The sequence below is a fragment of the Pleurodeles waltl genome, chromosome 7 (assembly GCF_031143425.1).
Source record: "Pleurodeles waltl isolate 20211129_DDA chromosome 7, aPleWal1.hap1.20221129, whole genome shotgun sequence".
NCBI lineage: Eukaryota > Metazoa > Chordata > Amphibia > Caudata > Salamandridae > Pleurodeles > Pleurodeles waltl.
This window is the reverse complement of record NC_090446.1, coordinates 68,419,940-68,440,850: the sequence shown is the minus strand read 5'-3', so window position 1 is coordinate 68,440,850 and position 20,911 is coordinate 68,419,940. Positions and strand designations below refer to the sequence as shown.

Sequence of the window (20,911 nt, the reverse complement as noted above, 5' to 3'; positions counted from 1 at the left end):
CTTTAGTACCCATGGCCGGGTACCAGGGGTACCTTTTACTAGGGACTTACAGAGGTTCTAAAGCTATTGCCAATTGGGGAACAATTGCAAAGTTTTAGGGAAAGAAATCTGGCACTGGGGACCTGGTTAGCAGGAGCCCAGTGCACTTTCTGTCAAAATTGCACAAATTCCCAGGCAAAATGTGGGGGTGACCATGTCAAACAGTGGCACTTTCCTACACCATTTCTTAGGACCTACAGGGGTGCTAAAGTGCTTTGCCAATTGGGTATTTTGTTTTTAGGGGAAAGAACACTGGCACTGGAGCCTGGTTAGTAGGTTTCAGTACACTGTCAAAGTCAAAAACCACCATCTATCAGTTCAAATGGGGGAAAAAAGTGGGGGGGACAACCATCAAAAAGCCTGACTTTCTACAAATCTGCATACAAATGGGCTTAGTTCACAAAAAATGCATGTCTGCATGGGTGAAGACTTTTGAATTACAGAAACTTGAATATTTTTTCTAGACTACCCATGGGAACTTGCAACAGACATAGGTTTCTTGGAGTGCTCTTGGAAGAGTTTTCTAAATTCCTAATTACTTCCAAGCGGAGGTGATTGCTCTTGCGCAATCTATATGCTGTACAGTTGTGCTTACAAAACTGATTCTGCATTGGTGAAATCACACCTTTTCTTATGAAGAAACTCTTTGCCTTACATCCTTATCAATTTTGGGTGTGTTCTTTTCCATTACACGAAATGGGAATTAATTTACTCTTGCCCTAAATAGGAGTACATTTCTGACTGTTTTCTGGGCAGTGATGGGTCACAGAGAAGTTTATGACTACCCAAAAACTCTTACATTTGTGGGTGCTCCCACATTTTTCAAGTCACCCTCCTTGTTGAAGTATCATCCATCGTGCGTAGGAGGTGAATTACCTGTGCATACGTTTTTGCATGACTCTTTACGTGTTAAATGGCATCATTGATGGCATCACTCAGATTTAGAGACCAGTATTGCTTAAATTACTAATGAGTACCGCTGTCCCCAAGGTAATATGTGAAGTCATAATCAGTGCTTGATGGGGGTGCGCTTATAGCTAATTAACTCAACTAACTGCCACATGTCAGTGTTTTTTTGTATTTTTTAATGGTAGTTCTTGACTCACTAAACAGCTAACTTTAAAGTTCCAGGTAAGGGAGCATGGAGGTGGGAGGGAAGCAACTGATATCAGATGAGGGGTGCACCAGATGGGGCATAATAATTAAAAGCACAATATTAAAAAGCAAAAGACGAGGAAGCAATGGACACTACCGGCAAAGGAGGGAGCAATACAATGGGATTCAGAGAGCAGGTAAAAGAAAAAGCAGGAAATAAAGGGGAGAGCAAAACAGAAGAGGGTGCAATATGAAGCACTCTGGGACAGAGCTTGTGGGATTTGGCAAGGAGGAAGCAGCACGTGATGGAGAGATCCCAAAAAAGACATGCACTCTCATAGAGCGCTGAAAGAAAATGAAAAAACAGTTCCCTAAATATGAGCAGTGAAAGGAAAGTCAGACAGTCAGAAAGATTGTAAAGAGGTTGTGCTTTGGGGGACTGCACATTGCATTATGCTTTCGAGTCAGGCAATTTGCACCTGTTGTTCGGGCCCATAGATGCAAATAGCTTTGGGAATTGAGCCCACTAAATCCTATGAAGTCTGTTTTGGTAACAAATGTTGAATGCCCCTGCTTCACAGCATTTTGCCTTTTTAATTTGTTTGCATATTCCCTCAAATAACTTTGAGACCCTTCCTTTTCAGCGATTAGGGATATGATGCTACTTTCAGGCAACAGAAAAAATGTTCGTCTGGAACTGAAAATGAGAAATATAGCCTCTCACTTCATTTCTTTTTCTGCAGGGTACCAGCGGCAGCTGAACTACAAGCATGATGATGGGTCTTACAGCGCCTTTGGCAAAAGCGATCAGGAAGGGAACACCTGGTGTGTCTGTGGCCCTGTATCGCTGCCTCTAAAAGTGAGCCAGGAAAGTTTATGGAGTGTGCCACATTTCAGCTGTGTGTGCAATTTTGTTAAAAAATGGTCAGGATATGTTGTGGCAATTGTATTTCAATCACATTTTGTATTGGATGAATGGATGGATGGATGGATGGATAGAGGAATGGATGGATGGGTACTGAATAAATCAATGGAACTGCAGATGAATGCATTGATAAAACAATGAGATTAATGAGAATATGAATCTGAATTACTGGAAGAATGAGTTAAATTAGGAAAATGGATGACTGAATAGGTGAGTGATTGTTTTAGGATAGCTGAATACATGTATGGTTGAATGAGCACATGGACCTGGAAAGAAAAGTGGAAGAATATGTGTGTAGTGACATAAATAAAAGAAGAGAATGCGGCTAGGTCTGCTAGTATGAAATAGATGGGTGGATGATGAGAAATTAAAGTGTGGACAATGAATGCATGAAAGAGTGAAAATGGATGAATGTGTAAATAACATGGATGGATGAAAGAATAAGAGTGCAAGGAATCATACATTAAAGGATGGGTGAATGAATGGAAACTTTAAAAACCTGCTAACAGAAGCTAAAAAGTAGAGAAGTTCAAACAGGTGGCATTCAGTCGGTTGGTTCTATAACATTAAGAAGAGAAGAACAAATCAGTAATTTGCAAGTACAGCATATTTTGCATATGAGCACAGAAGCTTAGATGGTGGCACATACCTATGAAACAGCTTCTAGGATTCGGAGGAGGACAGGGGAACAAGGAAAGGTAAGAGGCGTGAACCTAAATGTGATATTACAATTAGTGACTTGATGAAGGATTATTACACCTAAGTCATGTATTATTTACATGTGTTCCTTCTCTTATCGTCATTGATCAAATTTAGATAGAAAAGTAAATTTTCAATAGGCTCTTAAAAGATGTACCTGACAATGGGGTAGCTGGGTGACAGGGAAGAAAGACACATTTTTGGCACAATTACAGAAACCACCTCCTTCATCGGGTAATTGAAACTCGCCCAGTTTTCTTACATGTCTGCCCCTGATCCATGAGAAAATGTAGGGTGTAATGATTACATTTTAAAAACCTTATACGTATTTGAATTACTCCGGTACCTGATTATTGTGTCCTTACTTCCTCCTCCCCATTACAATGCCCTCTGCTGCCATCTCCCCCTCCTTGTGATATGGCCTTTCCTCAAAGATGCCAATATCGTGCTTATAAGACAGCAATGAGTAGGGTATCCCAGAACACTAACCCCTTGTTCCCCTTTTTACGCGCAACCAGGGGTTACAACTGCTATCTCTGACTTTCACATGGCGCTCCTAACACTTCCATTGCTACCCTAGTTATGAGAAAGTATAAAACCATCATGAACATAACTTAGAGAGCTGTAAAAGTCTGGCTCCTTGCAGGTTCACCAGCACTCCAAAAGCAAACGGGAGGCTGTTGACGGGTTAATAGTAGGACAAGGTGTCAACACAGTTTTTTCTGGGGCGGATAAACAATATGGCCCTCTGTGGCAGTCCCACCACCAACAGGTTGGCGGTGCAAACCGCTACATTATGAGTATGGCGGGTTGGCCACTGCCAACCTGCCACATCTCCACTCATACCGCCTGACGGTCCACAAAAGACCGCTGGCGGTATCAGGAGCAGGCTATCCGCGGCGGTAGCACCGCCATGAAAACCATAGTGGAAAGGCTACAGGTGACAGGGAATTTCTCCCCTATCACCGGTAGATGGCTCCCCACCCCTCCCAGCAAGCACTAGACCCCACCTCCCCCCTTCAGCCACAACACCCCCACCCCTCCTTCAGCCACGGTGCCCCACCCCGTATACATGCACACAGACACCCACACGCAACAGGCATACATCCATTCACATACACTTACATACAAGCATTCACAACAACCTTCATTCACACATTCAAGCACCCATCCGTACATGCATTGCCAACAACCTTCATACACGCATTCAAGCATGCATCCATGCATGCATTCACGACAACCTTCATACACGCATCCAAACATGCATAGTCACACACATTCACAACCTTCATACACGCATCCAAACACGCATACTCACATGCATGCACACTTACATGCAGACACACTCAGTTCAACATTCATACATGCATACAAACACGCATTCACACATTCATACACACATGCAGACACCACACACTCACACATACACGCACAACACCACCTCCCCTCCCCCCACCCCCTTCCCTGTCAGGTGATCAACTTACCTGGTCTGGGGAGGAGGTAGTCTGGCAGAGAACGGGAAGGGGCGCTTCCACTACCGGCAGCGCCCCGCCGTCAGGACAGCGGCAGGTCATATTATTGCTCATAATACGGTGGGCGGTGTCCTACTGCTGGGGTGGGGCCGGTGGTGGAAATGCCAGAGTGCCTCCACCCGCCAGCACGATTACTGCTGGATTTCCACCCAAAGTGTGGTGGAAATCCGGCAGTACCCGGGATATGGAAGACCGCCAAAGTCGTAATGAGGACCTATGTAACTTCATTTCTGTTACGCCTAGAATGTTGCTTAGTTTACATTTGTGACCATACCTGTTGAGTACGTGGTCGAATTAGTGTTTGCCCCTTCAGAATGCTAGGAATACTGGACTCTACTTCGCTTACCATGACAGCAACCAGTACTTGGATACGAGATAGCGAGGCTTGTGGGATGGGCGACCGGCTTAGATGCACTGTCCATCACCCCTGTGTATTTGAATAAACAACAATGAGCTGTTTTACAGTACAGTGCACCCTGTGATCTGAATGTCATCTCAATCACTCTAGTACCACTCTCTAAAACCTTGGGTTTAGTGCTCGTCGAAGGTATCAACCTGACAAAATATATCCCCTAGTACACTGCAAGCTTTCCCAGGCAGTTGGTTTGTGTACACCAATCCGTCTGAACATGGGAGCAAGGTAACTCATTAGGCTCATTATGTCATGATATCTCTGCTAAAATCAATATTAAGGAACCACTGTGGTATAACATGTCATTTTAGTTCAGTTCTTTGCCTCCTTCTTTTTTCTCGCATCATCACCTAGTATCTCATTTCCTGTATTCACAATTCCCTTGCCTCCACATCCACTTATAGCCCATCTCTGTCATCCTTTTTTTCTCTTCTCTTCACCTCTGTTTCTCTCTCACTTGCCTGTCTATTTGCAACCCTGTCCCCAACATCTACAAGCCTCCCTTTCCCACCTGGTATCACCCTGTGCCTTTTGTATCATTTACTCATCTTCTTCCAATCTCTGGAGTTTCTTCCTGTTCCTTGTCATCTCTCACACTTTTCCTTTCCAACTTTCCATTCCTTCTCCTTTCTGTCCCTCCAACTCTCTACAGCTACTATGCTCCATCATTCTCACCCTCACATTTTCTGTCTCCTCAGGCTCACTGCTTTTGTCATGAAGTCCTTTGGTCAGGCCTGGGACGACGTATATGTTGACAAGGTGTACATCGACCAAGCCCTCAAGTATCTCAAGGAGTATCAGCTGGAAAGCGGCTGCTTCAACAGTTCCGGAAAACTCTTGAACAACACACTGAAGGTATGGGAGGCTTCACAAAGCGATGTCTTAATCCCTTGCAGGAACATTGCCTTTCCTTGGGCCTTGACATTGTAGCACACCAAGTGGAAGTGAATAACTCTAACTTCGCTGTCAAGTACGAGACAAGACGTCCCCTCATGTACAGTCTGAGGGTTTTGCAAGTCATTGAAGAGTTGAAGAGGAGTGTGGCTTATGTCCACGTTCTTTTACAAAGCCAAGGAGATCTTAGGTGATTCGCATTATTGTTATTGATGAAAGATATTTATTAAATACAGCTGTCACCAGCATGGTAGCTTACATGAAGGAAGGGGGCTGTAGAATCACAATGCAGGTCAATTAAAGAGAGGAGCAGGCAAGTAGAGTTTTCAGACATTTAAGGAAACAGATCCATTAGACAGATAGTGATGGGTAGAAAAAGAAGAGTGTTCCAGTGTTGGGCCGTTATAAAAGTGAACAATGACCCCTCAATTTGAGAATAACATACTTTAGGTAAGGTCAAAAGAAAGAGCAAGGTAGAAAGGAGAGAGCGAGAAGGAGAATCTTGCCTAAATTTGAACTGAAGCTACCTGCGTCCTTGTTTGTGAAATGCATGGTGGCAAAACAAGGAGAATTGAGTGTATGTAAGTGTGTTTTTGTATTTCTAAAGCATGAACCTCACTGGCTAGTAATGGTGCACTCTACAGTGGGCAAGGTCAAGGAGGAAAAGTGGAAGCAGTGACAAGTGAACCTACCTGAAGTTGTTTTCTTGAAGTATTGAGATTTTAGTTTCTTCTTGAATTGTAGTAGAGTTAGTACAGTTCTAATGTCGGAGTGGATGTTGTTTGAGATTCTGGGGGCATAGGCTCAGAAGTTGTGTTTTCTTGTTTTTCATTATATTTCAGCATTTCTGGTGATGTTGGAGCTTCTGTTTAGTGTCAATCTACAGATAATATTAGTTCATGCACTAGGTAAATTTGGTCTTGGCATAGAATGACGTGTAGTGATGCCAGGTTTGCAGAGGTACACTGTAGATTATTTAGAATTAAACTGAGGTGGTCATACTGCTCCAGCACTTAATTGTGCCATCTTGCTGCTTGAAACATGCATTTCAGAGGAGAGAAGGTGGTCTTTGAGATGCTGATGAGCAGGGTGTGGCATCCAGCAAGATAGTAGTGGACTACGGATTACGTGGTTGTTTTGAGTTCTTTTCATGGAAGAAAGGATACTATTTTTTCAGGAAAGTGAGTTAGACTAGAGTGGTTTGGTCTTCTTGACAATGTGTTCTTTGAATAAGAGGTGGAAGTCATGGGTGAATCAGAGAGAAATTACAACAATGGTCCTAGGATAAGTAAGCCAGTGAAGAGAGGGCATTGGTCATGAGACGGGCCGACGTTTAGGAAGATTAAGAATGATATGGCTTGCAGTGTGTTGAATGAGAAGAAGGAGATGGAAGTTCTAAGAAGCTGAAATTTCAGTAAGAGAAGCAAGAAGTGTTGTGGCCTGGACCAGTGTTTGAGGGAGGGAGGGAGAAAAGATACACTTTTGTTTTCCTGTAGACATAATTGGCAGAAGCATGTGGAGGAAAATCTTATAATTTGGGAGTAGAGAGGAACTGATCAATAACAAAGCTCAACAGTCAAAATTTGGACTCTGCAGTTGGAAAGGGAAGGCAGTTCACAAGGCCACCAACCAATGGAAGTATGGGGAAGTTGCTGTCCAAAGATTAGTGTCTGAGTCTGTTGGTGTTAGTATCTAGTGATTTGTTGTTGTTTATTCAAGAAACTGCAGCAATGAAACAGTTCTGAAGATGGAAAAAAAAGCTTTTTTATGTAGAACAGAATTTGAGTATTGTCTGCTTAGGTCATGAAAGAAAGACAAAAAGTGAAAATAAAGAGAGCCCAGGAAACAATACAGAAGTTGAAGATGGTAGGGCTGAGGAAAGAAGCTTGAGGCGCCCCATTGGGCACCTCTAGGAAATCTGAATGAAAAGGAGGTAAGTTAAAGGCTCATTGGCAGTCAGAGAAATTATAAGTGATTCAAGAGAGAACACTGCCTCCTTTTCTAATCTGGTGAAGATATCATAGCATGGTGATGTGTGTAAACAGGTTGAATTTTACAGGAAGGTAGTATAAGACGAAGGGCAAAGAGCCACTTGTGTCCACCAGGAAGCCAAGGTTATCCAAGGTGGATGGAAAAGCAGGCCCAGTTCTATTCTATGGAGAGGGTAGAAGCCTGACTGGAAGGAGCCAAGGATGTGATTGGACTCAAGAAAGAAAACGTTGAGTGTTGATTGATTTTCTTTTTTTTACCATATTAGCTGGAAGACAGATGAGGGATGAGACAAAAACTTCTGATGATAGAAGGGTCAGTGGAGGATTTCTTTAGAATTGGGATTATCAAGGTTTATTACCAGCTCTTTGAGACTGAGTACTCAGGGATAGAAAAACACAGAGGCCAGCCAAAACATGGCCAAGGACAGGGGCATGCTGAATGTAGAATGTGAGCGAGGCAAGAATTTTAGGGGAACCCACACTTTATAGAGAAGAGAATAAGAATCCCTGTCCCCACAGGGAGGACAGCAAATTGGGAAAGGGTAGGTTTATTGGTGTCAGTCCTAGAAGTAGTAAAGTCGAAGGCTAAGGAGAACGGTCTACAGGGCAAGATTTACAGATTTTTACTAAAAAATGAAGCAACTTGGTGATATATTCTTGCTTATACTGCATGGTCACAGCTTCACCCTTTTGCAACTTTCTTTTAAATCCTAGGTCTCTTTCTTATAAATGAGAGATTTGCAGATGCATAAATAAAGATGTTGTCTGAAATGTGCAGTAAACATGCTCATATGCAGTTGTAATTTGCTGCAAAATACATGCTTATATGCAGGTATAATTGGTTGCAAAATATATGTTAAACAGTTTAATATGTCACAATCAAAAGTGGCTGTGGTTCAGAATGTGTGGTAACAGGCAAGTAGAATTCTGCTATAACAGGAATGCTGGCAACACAGAGCAATAAAAGTGTGCTTTGCAGCTATTGATGAAATCTTCAGGCAGCTTCATTCAAAAGTTATTTGCTCTCACTATTGAAACAAAAGCAGCAATCCTGCTCAGTGACCGGCCTTTCATAATGTTTGGCACCGGAAAAGAGGGTGACATCGCAACTCAACTGTACAAGTTAAAGGAGAATTGCATTGACATTCTAGTCTGTAAGTAGAGGGTAATGAGTGCAATGTGATATACATCACTACACCGTTATTCCAGGCTTCCAAGAATTTTTCTAAAGCTCAGCCACAGAACACACTTTTGAAGAGGCTCTTTTTAGCACTGCGTTTTTTTTTTACCTTTGTACTTCTGTGGACCCCCATTAAATTTCATTACAATGGTACCAGAAGACTGGGATGCCTGCCAAAGCAAATTCAACAATCGGAACCTCAAAACAATATACAAAAATACAGAGACAAGTCAAGATCCAACAAATACATAATTTACGAATGTTGTATTTATCAAAATTCTCATTTTAATGAAAAGGTTAGAGCTTTTCAATTTTTCATCGTTTTTCTAAATGATAAAGTAATATGTGGACTATATGTTAGCGACGACATTCCCACCCCGAGCATACTACAACATTGTAAAATATGTTCCCGCCGGGCTGACCGGTGGGAACCGTTTTAGGATATTGGCTTTGCCTCCCTTACACTCCAGCACTCTTGAAAGGCGCACTGTCTGCATTCCGATGGTGCTGGACAGTGCGGTCACTGCCCTGCTCATGCCATGGGCATGAGTGCAGGGGGACCCCCTTAAAAAGGCTGGTGGAAAGAGGGGTTGTAATCAGCCAGGCGGCACTGAGTTTAGTGCTGCCACAACTGGTTGCAAGCCGGACCGCTATCATGCCGTCAGGAACAATTTACTCGGCGGGGATGGTGGTCCTTTGGCGGTCTGACTGCCAAAGGTGAAATTTGGCAGTCGGATGGCCAAACCCACAGCGGTCCGACCGTCAACGCGAGTTTGGCAGTCTCATGACTGCCAAACTTGTAATGAGGCTCCTAGTTGTCCAACAGAAGGCACCAATTGTCCATGCTGGATTCGGTTTGCTGTACTTGCTTTGCACTGCTCCCACAAGTAAAGCTAAGGAAACCACCTTGATTTTTATATTTCTATTCCCTTCAATTTCACAGAGTGTTTTAAAATTTCGAAAGTTTGCTTTTGCATTCATGATTGCTTTACAAATATTCTTAATTAATTCTTAATATTCTAAACAGTCACGGCCCCCGTGAGTAGCTGTTGTGACTCCCTAGGGGGGGCCTGGTTTTCAGGTTAAGAACCCCTATTTTTGAGTGTTTTAGGGTGTTGCAAGCATATTAGTTGCTGTATTCAGACTGTGTAATGTGAATTTTCTCCTACTAATTGCTAAAGAGTCCAGGTATCCATAATTTCTTTGCTTTAAATGTTATTGCAGTGGAATGACATGTTCACGCACAATCTTCAAGGATGAGCCTTGCCATTGTTGTATTGCATGATTTTGCAATGTTGACACACACCAATGCAGGTGTTGTATCATATTGTACTACTCAATTTAGAATGTATCTATCGTTTCTCAACATTGATGCGGCCACGGAGAACTCATTGGGTTCCTTGGAGGAGTGCATGGCTGGGGGGTGGCGGGAAAGATTATAGTTTGGCCTATAAGGAAGTGCCGGGAGTGGTGGCATGAGGACCGAAGAGGTGCTCCACCTATGATGTGGTAGCTCCACCTATGATGTGGTAGCTCCATGTAAGCATGAAGCGTTATAGAAACATGTGAACACAGATACAGGCCACACATGCAAGCATTTATAATCTTCTTTAGGAAGTGTATGTATCACCAAGTATTTCAAAGGGAAAACCAGTTTTTAAATAGGGCTAGGCAAAAATGTGAATTATTTTTCATTTGTACTGTGTGCAGTTTTCAAGAAAATCGTAGGAAAAATACACCTTTTACATGGAATGAAATTGTCCCATGTCGGATGGTAAAATTGTACATGAGGACATACCTTGTGTTAAAAGCATAAGCCAAAAAAACCATTACGGTGGAAAGCATAACTGTTGAAAAAGCATAACTGTAGAAAAACATGATGTGCAAGTCTGTAATCAAGAATTATGGGAGATTACCTGTGAATAAAAATGTAATATAAAAATAAATGTAAAATACGGAAATAGCTGTTTGTCAGCAATGGATTTACAGTTTGAAAAATTCGCTGGACAACAGAAGGATAAAGTTATTTTTCAGGAAGGAGGAAGGCAACTGAGGGTGGAGGTAGGTGTGGTCATACAGTGCCTACTTGCATCGGTAGTGAGTGTCAATAAAGAATGATGAAACCAAAAACGAATGGTCATTTTTATAACATTCCCAGAGGTGCCTCCCCCGCCAGCAGCGACAGCCCTAAAACCTTTACAAAAAAAACAATAATAAACTGTGTTTATTATCATTTTCTTGTAAAGGGCTGGGGCCACAGGGTCTGACGAGCACTGAGGGGGCGTGCACAGCACTCTCCCCTCAGTGTGCATGTATGTTTGACTGACCGTCTGAGGATGACCAAACACACATGCGCACAACGCTCTCTCCAGCCCGGCACTGTGTTGTCGGGCTGGAGAAAGCATGCACAGGCTCACAGTCTGCCTGGGAGTGCCCTGGCTGGGCGCTCTCCCAGCCAATCCTCACTCTGCTTTAAGCAACGTGAGGATTGGACTCAGGGCAGGCTGGGAGCCTGGGCCTGCACCAGAGCAGCGGTGCAGTGGGGGCCACGATCCAGGTAAGTGTTTTTAAAAAATAAAAAAAATATTGTATGTAATGTTTATTCCACCCTCCCCCGCACGCCATTCGTCCCTTCAGCGCACCACTAGCCGTGACTGAACTTTCCACCAATTTGACAAGCCAGCAGGGTGGTGTATCTTCCACTCATGTAACCCCAAGCCTCTGGACCAAAATGCCTCCTAGACTTCCGATTCCAAACGCAATGTAAAACCTGGCTTTCGCTCTTCTGAGCAGTAGATAAGGTTCTTCTTATGTACCATGAAGACAAGTACCTACCACTGATTAAGACAATATAACACATAATGACCAGATTCCTCTTCTTTCTTCCACCAATGCTTGTTGCATGGGATTTTTCTTAGCACAAGATATCATCATAGTGACCTACGTCGCCAAATTCTAGCATTTGAGATAAGAATGGCCAGTGGAAGAGTGGTCTTCATGTGGTCTGGAATGCTTCTTGCCAGTGCAGTTAGACCAAACTTCTGAGGTGCTACGAAAAAGAATACTGGACTGGACCCAGTATCACTAAAGCCAACTTTCCTCATACATCTGCAGCGATTAGAAGTAATGGAAAGATGACATGTAGTGCTACATAAAATATCTTAATAAATGATATCCTGCGATTGGTTAGATATGGGGAGCGGGCATCATCCAAACACAACTAACTCAATTCCTTCCATGGAGGGCGGGTAAATCACCTGCTTGCTCGAGGGCTGTGTGACATGGTTGGCAAACCTACCATGGGTCTGTCAGCAAGCACAAGGTGAGACAGAGTTATGAGAGGCAAAGATCCTCAATTTCTGAAACGCCTTTTAACACGATAACGTGCTGGGAGGCCAGATTGGGTAGCTATGCGCTATATCAAAACTCCTAAATAGAATACCACAGGTATCAGAATTATGAATATTGTGAAAAAAATTACACCACACCCCCAGATATATTTCAATATGTCATACCAGCTAATATTATCAGGCAGAGGAAAATGCCTGGTAAATACAGTAACCTGTGGTTTTTGGTGCAATAAAACTCATGAATTGGTGGTATTTTTCGTACACAAAAAAGTGTGACATAGAGCACTATTTACCAGCACACTCTCAATGAGGGCCAAAGTCAAGGGAAACCACACAATCATTTTTGTGCCAACTGGCCCCCTTTCATGTGGTAGGCAATGCCCGTGGTGTCAACTATACTTCCGCCATTGTTCCACCCAAGAGCATCTATGCATCTTTTCGCATGGTCAACAAAGTAAGAATAAATGTCCCTGTTTAAATATATTGCGTGAAAACACAATGATTTCAGGGCTGCAAGATGATTCATGTGGAAAGTATAACATTGTCCCCAAGACAAGTCACTGCAGGTTGCTTTCAAAGTGACTACTTATTCTTTATCTTCTGTGGTCCATGGTCCAGATGCTTGTGACTTTCAAGTGCATCTCAGCAGAGGACAGCAGACAACCCACACCTGCAACAGAGCAGAGGAATGGCCAGTCAACTTTAGACAAGACGCTCTGCATTAAACGAGAAGGCTGTGACTTTACCAGCTTTGGCATAGTGTGTGGCATGCACTACTTGGCAAATGTTGCTGGGAAGATGCCATATTACACTGGACCTCAGCCTTTCATGCCACAGGAGGTTCTAAACAGCATGGGCTGCAAACAGCAGAGAAGCCAGTCAGTCACCATTTGAGATTCCCTGCTGATTCACAGCTCAGGTGTAGACCTTCCAAGGAAAGAAATTGAAGGAATGGAAGCGGAAGTGAAGCCAGTATTTAAACCATCCACACCATCTTCCAATAATAAACAGGAACCAGTGTGACACTGACATGACTGTTGCATGCCATTACAATGCTTACTTATGCTGATACACAGCAACCTGCTGCTAACAACTATAATACAATAATTGCAATATTGACATGTGTTGACAGATGTCATTTGAGTGCTTGCATGAAACTGTAGATGTCAATATATGTTGTTTGCATGCCTACATGCCTGTCATTACTATGCGGAAGCACATAAGTAAGCGTCTTGTGTACAAATGTCCACCCATTTTCCAGTCAATTGGCTTTCTACAAACTTCCAGCACACCTCACAACACAACATATTTTTTCATTTTTTTTGGGGGGGGGGTTTGGATATTTTGACTTAATCCAACAGCACACACTAAAGACATCCCATGGCACACACATGCTCATGGCACAGCACATTACACCCCTTCCCCATCGTGCTTATCCAACCATTCAGAACATGTTAAATATACCACACACATGCATACAGTATTGCCTCAAACATATTTAACCGGCTAATCATATGTCCAAAGTGAATAGCGACCCTAACCCGAGTAATGAAGCACTGTGCACCACTGTTGAGCGAAACCTATGGAAAGGCCATCAACACACTATCCATCCAACAGTACACCGATCAATAACCGGGTCTAGTAAACACTACCAAATCAAACAGTTCTACCGCAGACAGTCCCCTTCTTTGCGAACCATAACATTAGCCAGTTCTGCCCCAGCTGTCCTGTGTGAGCCATCACAGAACCGGTCCTTGACATGGGCCTACCTTTCCATTAAATGTCCCTTGTTGACATGTGCCACCAGAGCAGACAAAAAGGAGGGCGAGTGTCTTGTAGGGAACATACCACAGGCCTTGCGATCTCCATGTCCAGAAGTAAATCCGTAATATGTGTACAGATTTTTAAGTGGAAGCAAACCTGCTGATTCATTAATAAAGAGTCAGTTTACATGCCATAATGTAAGATGGCAAGTTTTCTCTTTATTGATACACAGAAGAAGGTTCGTATGACACCTTCCAGTAACCACTGACAATGACATGCATGTGTCTGATATGTCAAAGCCCTGTAAATACAAGTAAGAGAAAAAACATTGTAACCTGGTACTCATTAATACATGCATTTGTTGTGATGGCAGATAGAAATATTGAGATGTTATTGCAGCTACATGTCACTGTAAATCCTTCGGTGTCGATATGAGTCACTCTAGTTTTGACAAATTAGCAATAAACTTTGCATGCTATTACATGAAATAAATACAAAAAAAGTAGATACTTTCACTCACATCTGCAAGAAAAGTCTGCTTGCCAGCTATGGACGTCATTTGGTGGATCGCTGGGGTCGCAGCTGCGACCCCTGGCTTACCCCTTTGTGACCCCCTGGCACTACCTTTGCAACCCCTGGTCTTAAGGGTGCAAGATCAGTGCCTGGAATAGAGCAGCAGCTCCTCCATGGATTGTCCTTTGGGATATCTGTTGCGACGCCATTCTTCTTGTTTTCTATGAAGTTTTTATTACACTAATAATGAAGAAAATTACATTTTTCACTGTTACCTTAATAAAATGGAGCTGAAATATGTCTTTCCCTGGCAGCTGAGGTAGGTAAAAAATGCTTTCAAATGTATGTTGTGTACGTGTTTAGAGGTGAGAGTGTGTTTACGTGAGAGAGTGTGTGTATGTGAATGTCGGTGTATGTGAAAGTGACGTTCAAATGGTGTGTGATGTCACTTCCGGTACCCATGGCATTTTGGAGAACTTACCTCAATATTGCCAGAGTGAACTTAAAGTTCAAAATTCTCAACAGATTGGTAGAATAAATTTGTTGCACCAGAACGTTTTGAAAAGTGGAGTTGTTTATAAAAAGAAGCTTTTTGCAAAAGTCACTGAAAAATAGATATTTATTCTGCCAGCATGAGCTGCTCATTATGTTGCGTGTTACTGCTGAGAGAAGGGAGGGGTGGGAGAGAACTCTGAAAGAGATGTTTATGTGTGTGACAACTTAGCCCTGTCTCCCACAGGGTGGCGTTGAAGATAACCTCTCGCTTTCGGCCTACATCACCGCAGCCATGCTCGAACTGGGGCGGATTCATACGGTGAGTCCCGTTCGAGCCTTCACTGGGTATGTAGAGGAGGAGGATGGAAGAGAGCCTTTGAAACATTGATCAGCGGGTTGGAAGCCTCTGGGTTCATGCAAACTTTGACTGGCCTTTAGTAATGCTTTGGCCAATATTCAACTTTCCATCAGGATGAGAAAGGTTTAAGGATCTAAAAGAGGACACTGACGGATAGCTCCGGAGATACTAGTCGTTGGCCAGGACCCTAGAAATAGCTCACTGAAGTGCAGCTCAGCACATTGCTTAATTCATTGTTTCTGCTACCGCCATACTGGAGAAGGTCACTTTGCAAGTAATGGACTGGATTTTCTTATAGCATTGCGAATATTCGACAAACAAAACGTGTATTTTGAGACAGTAGCATGCTGAAAATCAAAATGATTGAAAATCCAAAATATTTTACGCTGCTATTTGAATGACAGGTCATAATGAGTTGTGTAGGTTTGTAGCTGTTACTATTTCCTTTGTGCCAACAGGCACTTGGGACCAGATGTAGCAGAGGGGTTTACCCATTCTGTCTCTATGGGAAAATGTGTTCGTACATATAGCCCTTGCTGTCATTATTCTGATATGGCATTCTGCTCTAAACCTATCCCCACCTTGTCACCAGTTGAAAAGGGATGAAAGGTCAGAGATAAAGGGGGTTTACTCAATAACTGAACATCCATCTAACTTCTAGAGGTCGTCATGGTGAAGAACGGCCAAGAATGGTAGGGACATGGAGAGGGAACTCCCACCCTTTTTATCTTTTTGAATCCAACAAGAGGTCACAATTTGAGTGTAGCTTGAAACATAAAACCCAATCCAGCTCCCTCAAAGATAATCACCTCATAGTGGGACCCTAGACTGAGTGGTAAGAAGCTATACTCTCATCATCTGGAATCTCCTATTCATAATCTGGCTGGTCATGTATTTTGGGGTAAAATATTTGAAAGCATATAATGGCATCCATAGGTCCAAGTGACAAACCTCCAATTCAACTTCTTTCTGCAGGACAGCACAGTGAAGCGGGCTCTGGCCTGCCTGAAGGAGTCTCTGCCCACTGTTACCAACACCTACACACTAGCTCTTATGGCCTACACCTTCACCCTCGCTGACTACAAGGAGGCGCGTGATAAAGTTATAGCAGAGCTAAATGAGCAGGCCATCAAATCAGGTAAGGGCAGGTATATTCCCACAAAAGTTATTGAGACCCTAACCATTCTAAGGTAAGAGAACAGGAGGACTGATGAGTGATGCATCCTAAATATATATTTGACTTGTGCAATAGTTTCTTTTTATTTGACTTTTGATTTTGTTTGAAATGATGAATTAACAATTGGACATCCCATTCTGAAAAGAGAAGGAAACACCTCCCTGTCTTAAAGATGTGTAACACCTGGCAGATAGATATTTACTTTCACAATATTTTCACCAAGACACAGGTTTTTGCCTAAATGGGCAAAAAGTCTTTTTGTTCTTTACTGAAAGTCCCTTTCATAAGTTTTCCCAAAAATGCAAACTTGATTAATTTGTTTTATATTTGCCTTTGTAGCATATTTTTAATATAAAAACTGATTGTTTATTATAATTGAACTTGAAATTAACACGTCTGTCTTTCCATTGCTGATACTGGATCTAGCCAGAGAGTTGAAAAGGCTTGCTATGTCAAACACGGTCTCATTCAGGGACTCAGTCCAAGTGGCTAGGGCTTGATGGTTATTGCGCATACTAAATACCGATCCATTAGAGGGCAGAGTTTACTGGGAGTGGTATTACCTCTACACTCTGCGTTGTGTACCTCAGAATGCTGGAATTAAGCAGGAAAAACTCACGTTCTCCCCTCCCCAAACCCATTCCATGCTTCAGAACGTCAGTGCTGCAGTATATCCCTGCACACATTCCAGGCTGTTGTTGCTAGCAAAATGCACTGGGGATTACTCTGAAATGTATGCACTCGTTATAATTCTGATTACAGAGGAAACTCTTATTTACGCCTGCATTGGAATTACTGTGTTCATTGGAGTGATGACCGTAAGGGGGACTCGTAATGATCACAATGTTTCAGTCCTTATTAAATATTAACTTAACTTTCAAACAACTGCAAAAGCAACAGGGGTTTTGATAAGCCATGAGAAATGTGTCTTATTGTTATTTTGTGACAAATCTTTATTAAGTACCTTATAACAAAAGCGGAAAAATAAATAAGAACTTTACAATCTTCTTAACAATCTGAGGAACCTAACAGGCTATGAATAACACTAAGGCCCTCATTACATCCCTGGCGGATGGTGTTAAAGCGGCCGTAAGACCGCCAACAGGCCGGCGGTAAAAAAATCAGAATTACGACCTTGACGGAAACCGCCAACAAAGACAGCCACTTTAACACTCCGACCGCCACAGCGGTACAAACAAACAGCGCGGCGGATGACAAAGTACCGCCCATAGTATCACAACCTACCAATCTGCCACCTTTTCTGAGGCGGATTCACCGCAGACAAAAACACGGCGGAAACAGGAATCTCGAAGGGAAAACGCTCACCTCTACACACTCCACGAGGAATGACGACACCATGGACCCGGAACTCCAAATCCTACCTGCGATAGTCTTCCTGCTCCTGTGCCAGGAGCACCAACGCCGGCGGCGAAGACCACGGTGAGTACTGCACCTACGACACAGGGGAGGGGGGAGGCAAAAAACAGGGACACACACATGCAACACCCCCACCCCCACCCTCACCCACTACAACACACACACTAATACATGTTGATACATTATAGTAACACCCCCCTACCCCCCCCCCCGGAAGAATGCAAAGACAAAAGGAAATGAGTGTAACCATTGTAATAGATTAAAATGCAGTACCCAAAAATATACATATATACACTATTAACAAAATATACACCAAGAATAGTAATCCAGGTATTGCACCATTTATAGTCCGTGGACCACTGGGCCCAAAATGCATGGGCTAGGCCCACACACGATACCAGATCAAAACAGAGAGAACGCTGCAGGGGCATCAGATAGAAATACAACAGGCACCTCAGGGGGAAGGGAAAGGGGGGCACCTCAGCCGGGTGAGTGCACGACGCCAGATCCACGAGGGGGCTCCAAGCCCATTGATGTATCCTGGGGAGTGCAAAGCCACAGTCTCTCAAGTCCATACAGTGGGTGGTTTGCCCACTGTTCCATCCTGAGGAGTGCAAAGCCACAGTCTCTCAAGTACATACAGTGGGTGGTTTGCCCACTGTTCCATCCGGAGGAGTGCAAAGCCACAGTCTCTCAAGTCCATACAGTGGGTGGTTTGCCCACTGTTCCATCCTGGGGAGTGCAAAACCACAATCTCTCAAGTCCATACAGTGGGTGGTTTGCCCACTGTTCCACCCTGGGGAGTGCAAAGCCACAGTCTCTCAAGTCCATACAGTGGGTGGTTTGCCCATTGTTCAATCCCGGGGAGTGCAAAGCCACAGCCTCTCAAGTGGATAACAGTCTCCACTGGTTCTGGAGGGGGACTGGTGCCCAGAGTGCTTCATCCTGTGAAGGATTGAGGTAGTGGATGCATGTCTCCACTGGTTCTGAAGGGGGACTCGTGCCCAGAGTGCTTCATTCTGTAAAGGACTGAGGTAGTGGATACATGTATCCACTGGTTCTGGAGGGGGACTGGTGCCCAGAGTGCATCATGCACCCCGTGACGGTCCCAGTTGCATCACTGCCCCTGCCGCTCCTGGGCTAGTGGTGCTTGAGTTGGCGGTGCCTTGTTCAGCAGTGCTTGATTTGGCGGTGCCCTGTTCAGCGGTGCTTGATTTGGCAGTGCCCTGTTCAGTGGTGCTTGATTTGGCGGTGCCCTGTTCAGCGGTACTTGAGTTGGCGGTGCCCTGTTCAGCGGTGCTTGAGTTGACGGTGCCCAGTTCAGCGGTGCTTGATTTGGCGGTGCCCTGTTCAGCGGTGCTTGAGTTGGCGGTGCCCTGTTCAGCGGTGCTTGATTTGGCGGTGCCCTATTCAGCGGTGTTTGAGTTGGCGGGGCCCTGCGGTGCTTGAGTTGGCGGTGCCCTGTTGAGCGGTGCTTGATTTGGCAGTGCCCTGTTCAGCGGTGCTTAAGTTGGCGGTGCCCTGTTCAGCGGTGCTTGAGTTGGCGGTGCCCTGTTCAGCGGTGCTTGATTTGGCGGTGCCCTGTTCAGCGTTGCTTGATTTGGCGGTGCCCTGTTCAGCGGAGCTTGAGTTGGCGGTGCACTGTTCAGCGGTGCTTGATTTGGCGGTGCCCTGTTCAGCGGTGCTTGAGTTGGCGGTCCTTCATTGCCCAGCTGGGCTGGGGCTGGCGGTCCTTCATTGGGCAGCTGGGCTGTGGCTGGAGGGGCCCTCCTGGGCAGCTGGGCTGTGGCTGGCGGGGACCTCCTGGGCAGCTGGGCTGTGGCTGGCGGGGCCCTCTTGGGCAGCGAGGATGAGGCTGGTGGTGGCCTCCTGGGCAGCTGGGCTGGGGGTGACGGGGCCCTCCTGGGCAGCTGGGATGGGGCTGGTGGGGCCCTCCTGGGCAGCGAGGATGGGGCTGGCGGTGGCGTCCTGGGCAACTGGGCTGGGTCTGGCGGGGCCCTCCTGGGCAGCTGGGATGGGGCTGGCGGGCCCTCCTGGCAGCTGGGCTGAGGCTGTCGGGCCGTCCTGGGCAGCTGGGCTGGGGCTGGCGGGGCCCTCCTGGGCAGCTGGGCTGCGGCTGGCGGGCCATCCTGGGCAGCTGGGCTGGGGCTGGCGGGTCCCTCCTGAGCAGCGAGGATGGGGCTGAAGTGGCCTCCTGGCCAGCAGGGATGATGGCGGTCTTCTCCGCCGTGCTGCTCCTCCCAGACTTGCCGGGTTTCTTGTGTGCCTTCCCTACCTTGGGAGGAGTCACACCTGAGACCACACTCCCACCAGGACCCCTGGGAGCGGCTTGGGTGGCTGGAGTCTTCCCCCTCTCCCGCTGGGCACTGGCCAACTTCTGGTGCTTCACGGGGGGACTGGCTGTGCTGTGGCTCCGGGCCACACTGGCTGTCCTGGTGGCCGGTGCACTCCACATACCTGTGACAACAGGCACCACTGGTCCCGGAATTGTTGTGGCTGAGGTGCTAGTTCTGGACCTATGAGTTGGACAGGGGGGTGGAAAATTGGTCAAGGCTGGATAGGAAAAGTTGTTTGGACACACTGGGACGGGTAGCTGGAGGGGGTTTGGGAGTGGAGGAACAGGTGGTGGTTGTAGGAGGTGTACGTTTGGTGGCTTTGGGTGCAGGTGCATGCGCTGGAGGCTGTCGTGGGGGGATGGCAGTTTGGTGGGAATGTGCCTGCGTTTGTGTATCTTCGGAGGGGGCGTCACAGACACACTGGGAGAGGACACAGGGGACGTGTGTATGGTAGTGGGGGTGGTGACTGCACGTGAGCGGGGTGTGCTGGTGGGTGTGCTGGTGAGGGACGTAGTGGCTGTAGAGGTAGTGCATGCAGGTGTGAGTGTAGACGAGACTGGGAGGGAGGAGGGAGACGACGAGGAGGGGCACACAATGGAGGCAGTGGATGTTGGTGTGTCTGTATGTGTGTGATGCTTGCGTGAGTGCCTGTGGGATGCTTGGTGCTTATGTTTGCCTGAGCTCCCCTTGTGTGATGAGGTTTGTGCAGGCTGGTCTGATGGTGTGCTTGGGATAGGCAGAGGTACAGGGGATTGGGTCCGGGTGGAGGAAGTT

The 20,911-nt window shown here is 45.3% G+C and overlaps 1 protein-coding gene across 1 annotated transcript in view; it reads left to right on the top strand.

Moving 5' to 3' along the window:
• LOC138246808 (uncharacterized) overlaps positions 1 to 20,911 on the top strand; it is a 176,890-nt gene that overhangs the window by 118,720 nt on the left and 37,259 nt on the right. Inside the window, 4 exon segments of the mRNA XM_069201570.1 lie at positions 1,878 to 1,959; positions 5,401 to 5,557; positions 15,134 to 15,208; positions 16,223 to 16,385. Coding sequence (XP_069057671.1) covers positions 1,878 to 1,959; positions 5,401 to 5,557; positions 15,134 to 15,208; positions 16,223 to 16,385 — 477 coding nt within the window.